Source organism: Poecilia reticulata, linkage group LG1 (genome assembly GCF_000633615.1).
Source record: "Poecilia reticulata strain Guanapo linkage group LG1, Guppy_female_1.0+MT, whole genome shotgun sequence".
Lineage (NCBI taxonomy): Eukaryota > Metazoa > Chordata > Actinopteri > Cyprinodontiformes > Poeciliidae > Poecilia > Poecilia reticulata.
Window position 1 is genome coordinate 10,561,878 of NC_024331.1, and position 8,268 is coordinate 10,570,145.

Consider the following 8,268-nt stretch of genomic DNA (forward strand, 5'->3'; position numbering starts at 1 on the left):
GTGGGGGGGGGGGTTTGTTTTGTTTTTCTTGTCTCATGCCATCCTGTCACAATAAAAATATAAATAGTGACAGTGTCAACAAATATGTAAAAAAAAAAAAAAGAAATGTTTTCATAAAAGGTACATACTGCACCTTTAAGGAAAAAAAGAGATTATATAAAAATGATCAGAAACAAACCCAGTCTTAACCTCCTTTTCTGATTCAAGACATTGTAAATAGAATATTGTTGCGAGTCTGATATATTATGGCAGGACTATTTTTTCTTTTAGGCACCAAAGGAAGACATAAAGGGGAGTTCACAAATCTGCAGGGAGTGGCTGCCTCCTCTCAGGGAAAAGTCCTAATAGCAGACAGCAACAACCAATGTGTTCAGGTAAAAAAAAATATAAAAATGTTTTCTGAAAATGTTTATGGATTTTTTAAGCTTGAATGTAGATTAAATATATTGTTACGCAGTATATTGTTTGACTCTGAGATTTTTTTTGGCTGTGTTTTACTCTACAGATATTTTCTAATAACGGCCAATTCAGAAGTCGTTTTGGCATCCGTGGCAGGACCCCAGGTCAGATGCAGCGGCCGACGGGCGTGGCTGTCCACCCCAGTGGTGACATCCTCATTGCAGACTATGACAACAAATGGGTCAGCATCTTTTCAAATGAAGGCAAGTTTAAGGTAAGTTTTTTTCTATTTTGTCTTTGTTCAGTTATTAGTCAGATAAAACACTTTAACCACAGTGCACATGGTTGAGGTCTGCAGACAGATATGCTGTTTAACATCACTAAGCATTAAAAAATAGTAATGTAATTCTACAATCTTTTCAATTTTTTGTACATTTATCTGTCAATAAAAATACTAGTTCTCTGCAGTATTTAGAAATGATCAATTTCTGCTCATGATGGAAGTGAAGCTGTCTCAGTTTTTGCATAGCAGAAGCCTAAAGTGTCTCCTTTCTGTAGAACAAAGTGGGCTCAGGGAAGCTGATGGGACCCAAAGGCGTTGCGGTGGACAGGAACGGACACGTCATTGTGGTCGACAATAAGGCCTGCTGCGTTTTCATCTTCCAGGCCAATGGCAAGCTGGTCACCAAGTTTGGTAACCGTGGCAACGGTGACAGGCAGTTTGCAGGTATTCCCAAAGATAGAACTTTGAGATGCATGTGGAAAGCTGCATGTGTGCCAAAACATTCAGAAGTCATCCACTTGCTGTTTTTCTCTCACACACACGAGACTAAAATTGCACATATACACTACTAAAATATTACACACACACAAAGCATACAGACATACCGGCCGTCATTATTCTGAATGATAGGTCGAAAATGTATGTGTGTGTGAACTAACACTAAGCTGAATCAATGAATGGGTATGGAGTGAAAATAGTCTCAAAATATCTGTGCGTGCGCAAAAAGATTTGTGCGTGTGTAAAAGGATTTGTGTGTGTATGTAAAAATATCTGTGCGTGTGTAATACTGGATTTGTAAACCTTAAAAATAAAATAAACCTTCTCCTACGCCTATAAATGTTGAAAAAGTACATACAAATCACATGGTACACACACACAAAACTGCATTTACACACAGATCCGGTTACGAGTGCACAAATATTTTTGAGACTCATTTCACGATTCAGGGAAGCTCCCAGATTTGTGTAGATGGTGCGTTTACATGCTAGTAAAAGCTGGGTCATCTGAGTTTTGCTCCGAGTCTAGTCCTGTGATGTTTCTCACTGTGCTTGTACCGAAGTGGCAAATACTTTAGTTTGGTGGAAAGCGGTAGTTCTCAGCACTTCCTTATAATATCCTAAAATAATTTATAGACATATTGTGCATTTTGAGTGGTACAGGAGACTAGGTGGTCTGAAAAAGGACCACTGGGTGGCGGAATGGTTCTCTGGCCGGAAAAATAGGCAGGCAAACCTGCAGGCTTTGCTCTCCGATTATAATGAGATATGGAATAATTATAAATGATTTAAGATTATGTTTTATATGTCTGGTATTTTGATACTCTTCCTTCCTCATACGTTTCTGTTAGCGGTAGCTAATGTTTATGTTAGCTATGCTACGTTAGCTGTTCGCAGCACTCTCAACACAGTTTGATCTTCAGTCTTAACTTTAACCCAGGTTGAGCTAGTTTTATGATGCCGAAATGTGCGAGAAAGAAAAATTGTATGCGTGTGTGATATTTTAATAGTATATCTGAGTCTATAGTAGTTTTTGAGAGACAAAACATAGTTTTTATCGTAAACGGCCCCTCATAGTTTCAAACTGATCATATAGACGCATCATTCAAATGTGACTTTTTTAAAGCTGACAGTTGCAGTCAAAACGTGACTATCCACAGTTCATATTTTTTAACATGCATTTCTTTTATAAATGTATCACACCTTTCGGTTTTGCAGGATTGCTTTTTAAGAAAATTTATTCTCTTCCATTTCTGATCTGAATTTGACAAATTTCTGAAATGTGTTTGGTTTCATTTGACGTGTTCCAGGCCCTCATTTTGCTGCTGTCAACAATAACAACGAAATTGTTGTGACTGATTTTCACAATCACTCAGTCAAGGTGAGTGCATTGTCATACTTACTTGATTGTACAACAAAATAGCATTATATGCCTGGAAAACACATAATACTGCCTCTGTAAAGGGGAAAACAAGGTTTTTCACTTTTCAGGGGTTTTAAAGACGTTTCTCATTTTTATCTGCATATATCTCTTCAGTCCTGAATTAAGCCACATGATTAATGAGATAAGTTAATGACACTTGTTAAATCAGGGACCATGTTTATTCTGTTTCTTGTTAAATGTAGGTCTTTAACACAGAGGGGAAGTTCTTGCTGAAGTTTGGTTCTAACGGCGAAGGTAACGGCCAGTTCAATGCCCCCACTGGCGTGGCGGTGGACATCAATGGGAATATCATTGTAGCGGACTGGGGCAACAGCAGGATACAGGTTAGCAAACCATTTAACTTCTTAAACAATGGACAATGAATTTTGATTTCTTATTTACAGCTCTCTCACCACTCTACTATAAGTCTTGCTAAAAATGTATAAAAGAATTTAAACAAATTAATATTTTTCCTCATCCAGATCTGTTTGCCACACATTCAGCATTTTTAATTATTCCTCTTGCTGTATATATCAACAAGTTGACATGAGTAGCTATTTTCTTGCTGTCAAAGCCTGACTTTTATCAAAACACATTCCACTAGAAGGAATGTCATGAACACTTGTCTTTCCCATTTTGATGAGAAGCTTGCCCTTTTTTCCATGTCATGTGATCTATGTCATGGTACAACAGAAAGGGGCTTTGTTTGGACATCAGTCCCAAACAACAGGTTGCAGGTATATTGTTGCTCTGGAGATTTGGCAGTGACCTTTTAAGATTTTAATATCTCTTGTTTCATCCTCCTCACTGTACATGGAGGCTTAAGAGTGTGACCCCCCTGTAATTGGAGCACACCCTCCRGTCCCCCTTTTWAAACAGGGGGACCACCACCCCAGTCTGCCAATCCAGGGGAACTGCCCCCGATGTCCATGCGATATTGCAGAGTCGTGTGAGCCAAAACAACCATACAACATCCAGAGTCTTAAGAAACTCCAGGTGGATCTCATCCACCCCCGGGGCCCTGCCACCGAGCAGCTTATAGACCACCTTGGCGACCTCTTCCCCAGAGATTGGAGAGCCCAACCCAGAGTCCCCAGGCTCAGCTTCCTCAACAGAAGGCATGTTGGTGGGATTGAGGAGGTCTTCGAAGKATTCCGCCCACCGGCCCACAACGTCCCGAGTTGAGGTCAGCAGCGCACCATCCCCACTATAAACAGTGTTGGTGCTGCACTGCTTCTCCCTCCTGAGACGCTGGATGGTGGACCAGAATCGCTTCGAAACCGTACGGAAGTCTTTCTCCATGGCCTCTCCAAACTCCTCCCACGCCCGAGTTTTTGCCTCAGTGACCACCCGAGCAGCATGCCGCTTTGCTTGCCAATACCCATCAGCTGCTTCTGGAGTCCCACAGGCCAAAAAGGCCCGATAGGACTCCTTCAGCTTGACAGCATCCCTCACCAAAGGTGTCCAACAAACGGGTTCGAGGGCTGCTGCCGCAACGGGCACCAACAACCTTGCGGCCGCAGCTCCGATAAGCCGCCTCGGCAATGGAGGCACGGAACATGGTCCACTCAGACTCGATGTCCCCCACCTCCCGCGGAACATGTTCAAAGTTCTGCCGGAGATGGGAGTTGAAGCACCGTCTCACAGGGGACTCTGCCAGATGTTCCTGCAAGACCCTCACTACACATTTGGGCCTGCCAGGTCTTACCGGCTTCCTCCCCCACCACCGGAGCCAACTCACCACCAGGTAGYGGTCARTGGACAGCTCCGCACCTCTCTTCACCCAAGTGTCCAAGACATACGGCTGCAGATCCGATGAAACAATGACAAAATCGATCATTGAACTGCAGCCTAGGTTGTCCTGGTGCCAATTGCACATATGGACACCCTTATGCTTGAACATGGTGTTCGTGATGGACTATCTGTGACGAGCACAGAAGTCCAACAACAGAACACCAATCGAGTTCAGATCAGGGGGGCCATTCCTCCCAACCACACCCCTCCAGGTCTCACTGTCATTGTCCACGTGAGCGTTGAAGTCCACCAGTAGAACAAGGGTGTCCCCAGGAGGGGCACTCTCCAGTACCCCCTCTAAGGACTCCAAGAAGGGTGGGTAATCTGAACTGCCRTTTGGCCCGTAAGCACARACAACAGTCAGAACCCGTCCCCCCACCCGTAGGCGGAGGGAGGCTACCCTCTCGTTCACCGGGGTAAACCCTAACGTACAGGCGCCAAGATGGGGGACAACAAGTATGCCCACTCCTGCCCAGCGTCTCTCACCTTGGGCAACTCCAGAGTGGAAGTATGTCCAGCCCCTCTCAAGGAGACTGCTTCCAGAACCAGAGGCATACGTTGAGGGGAGGCCGACTATTTGTAGCCGGAACCTCTCAGCCTCACACACTAGCTCTGGTTCCTTCCCCACCAGAGAGGTGACATTMCACGTCCCAAGARCCAGCTTCTGCACCCGAGGATCAGGCCGCCAGGGTCCCCTCCCTTGGCTGCTGCCCATAACACTTTGCACCCGACCCCTTTGGCCCCCCCGACAGGTGGTGAGCCCATTGGAAGGGGGACTGATAGGTATTTTCTCAAACCTACATGAAAAAAGAGAACCACAGACAACATATGAGTTTTCAACCAAACTTCTGCAGAAGGAGAAGACACAGTGAACTGCTCCTCCAAGCTGCTCACCATGTATTCTGAAAACCTCCAGTTTGTTTGTCTCTTTTATTAGCAGGGGAGAGAAAGRTGTGAACAGGAATGGAGGGGGTGAAACCCACATCCTATCTTCACAGTAGGATGTGAATTCAGACAGACAGAGGGCAGAGACGGAAACTAAATTAACACATAGACAGGTTTTACAGCTCAGGACTATCCCAGGAAGATCTAAATCACCATCTGTACAAACATACTTGATTAAGGAAGATTTAATTTTGTCTCCCCAGATTCAACAAATTTGAACACTAAACCTCTAAATAAAAACTAGTAACATAAAATTACAAATGTAAGAATGATAACAAACATAATAATTCTAACATTCCCTCCTGTTTAACATTCTTACATAAAAGTTACTCAAAATCTTAACAAAAATGAAAAAGAATATATATATAAAGAATATGAATTATAAACTAAACAGTAGGAAACCAAATGCAATTTTCTTTCATCACAAACTCCACTTGTTTTTACATTTTCAGTGCAGGTGTCATAAACATTTGATTTAACTGTTTATTAGTTACAGGACATCGTCATACATTCTTTTTTTCAGTTCGTCTTCATCTTTCTGAAGAGACATGTAATCTTCATCGGTGTCGGAGATTACCCTGACCATCTGATAGTTGATCATGGCTGTGTTAAATGTCTTTAGCATCATGCTACAAAGGCATGGAATGATGCAAGTTGTAAACAGGCAAAAAAAATCAACACAGTCAGAATTGGTGTAATAATCTTCAACAGTAAAGTCCACCATGGTTCGGAACTGAGACGAGACAGAAAGTCAAAAGGATGCGATCCTTTCGTTCCACTTTCCACATAATTTTTAAGTTCCTCCAGTTCATGTAGAGCATCAGAAATAGTTCCACCAGTTCCTGTTTCGTCAGGAACGAATGTACAGCACGCTGGGCCAATGATTTTACAWACACCTCCCTGAGAGGCTGTGAGCAGGTCCAGCACAACACGATTTTGCAAAACCATGTTTCTCAGTTCAGTCAGCTCTCTCATGGTGCCGTTTGCCAGCTGGTGTGTGCTGTTGATGAGTCCGAGTAATCCATATCTGTTGATCTCAACGTGGTCCCAAATCTCACCTACTCCGACCCATGGAAACATGCCTTGCATAAACTTTTCTCCTCTGCCCCAAATCTTGAATTTCCAAGAAACTCCAGTATCTGTAGTGAGGCCTCCTCAGTGTTTGACCTCTGGCATAACTGCACGCTTGTAGCGGGCAGCTAAAACGTGTTGTCCTTTTCTGATTAATGCAATCAGGCTGATTGGGGGGACCAAAGCACACAGTCCTCCCCAATAGCGTGGCAAGACCATGTAAGCTCCATTTCCACACAGGAAGTACCAGTCTGCTATCACCCGTGTACCATAGTCTCCTGACACTATGGCGCTGCACAGTGTTGTCTCCTGTCGTCCGATGTGTGATGTTAAAACTCCTCTCCTGAAACATGTTGTCACAGTCTGGGTTGTCCTTCCAGACTTCGCAGCCGGGGGTCGACCTCTGACCCCTGCAGTTGCTGCAGTTGATGTAATCCGGTGTCGTTTCACAAAATGTGTAAACTTTGTTACACATGTTCCATGGGACCATTCCCAGTGGTGTGGTTCCGTTGTTGTACACACAGTTCCCGAGGGATCCTGGCTTGGCTCCTGCCAAGGAAATTATTCCTGCTAACTTCAATAACGTCTGGGGAAACGGAAGGACGTCTTTCATAGGAGAACAGTTTAGTTCATCTGAGGGTCTTTGAGTGGTTGTTGTCGTCTGGAGTTCCATGGAATAATTTCTCATACTCCACTCGTTATTCTTTCCTGCTGAAAACTATGTACTGGTTGTGTACTCAGGTCAGAGACACATCTGCTTTTTGTCTGAGATGTTCTCTGTTCGGAGTCCTGAGTTGTGTGTAGTATAAGGTAGCTTTGCACATACATAACAGTTAGTCTCATTTCTTTCACATGCAGTCCTATTCATTACCTGCCACCACCGTTTGGTGCTGTAGTCATGTGGATTGGTCTGAAGGGAGGACACGTCTGCTTCCTTCTTTGTCCTGCTGAAGGTGTGATCACTTCCCCTTCCAAACGGTAAGCATGCTGCAGTCACAACACAGCAGAAGATCCATCTGGCATATGGAGTCCCCATTGCTGCTCGGCACGCAGAGATGTCAAAACCCCCAAACTAAAGAGTGAGAATCTTAAGCGTTTCTTCACCGGGTTTGAGATGAACCACCCTAAAAAATGGAACCCCTTTGTAGCCCGGAACTTCCTCTCTACTCCGAATTAGGGGTCCAACACTCTCTGCAGCTTGCAGTGACTGAGATGAATCCAACTGGGTCTTTCAGCAATCTTTACGGGTGTTGGTGTGGTCATCAGCATCTGGAAGGGTCCTTCCCAGCGTGGGCTGGCCCAATTCTTTCTTTTGATGACTTTTATGTAGACCCAATCTCCTGGCTGGATGGGGGTGGTTTCCTGTAGAGGACAGTCAGACGGCAGTAAATTTGCATTTAACACCTCTTTCTGTTTTATGATCCTGAGCATATAATCTGCCAAAGTTTGCTCCTCATCTGCTTTCTGTAAATCTGAAGRAAATATAGGTAATCTATATGATCTTCCATGAATTATTTCAAATGGTGTTAACCCTTCTTGTGTGGGTGTAATTCTCATACATAGTTTTACCAAATCTAAACAGTCTGGCCAGGGCTTGCCAGTAGTTTCCATGCATTTCCTCAATCTGCTTTTCACGGTACCATCGGTTCTTTCCACCAACCCTGCACTCTGAGGGTGGTAGGCACAGTGATTCTTTAATGTCATTCCTAAGTGAGTAGCCATGTTTTGTACTACCTGGYTTASAAAWTGTGGCCCATTGTCACTATAAATAGTTTGTGGGMTGCCATGTGTTGGAATAATAGTTTTACATATAGCTTTAGCTACTGTCAAAGCATCTGCATGCTTTGCTGGAACTA

At 43.8% G+C, this 8,268-nt stretch overlaps 1 protein-coding gene across 4 annotated transcripts in view; it reads left to right on the forward strand.

The window, feature by feature from the left end:
* The window catches only part of trim2a (tripartite motif containing 2a), a 39,199-nt gene that overhangs the window by 19,716 nt on the left and 11,215 nt on the right, over nucleotides 1-8,268 (forward strand). For all 4 annotated transcript variants that reach the window (XM_008405636.2, XM_008405627.2, XM_008405623.2 and 1 more), the window contains exons 7-11: nucleotides 271-374; nucleotides 506-673; nucleotides 958-1,126; nucleotides 2,490-2,560; nucleotides 2,806-2,946. In XM_008405636.2, coding sequence (XP_008403858.1) covers nucleotides 271-374; nucleotides 506-673; nucleotides 958-1,126; nucleotides 2,490-2,560; nucleotides 2,806-2,946 — 653 coding nt within the window. The remainder of the gene's footprint in view (nucleotides 1-270; nucleotides 375-505; nucleotides 674-957; nucleotides 1,127-2,489; nucleotides 2,561-2,805; nucleotides 2,947-8,268) is intronic.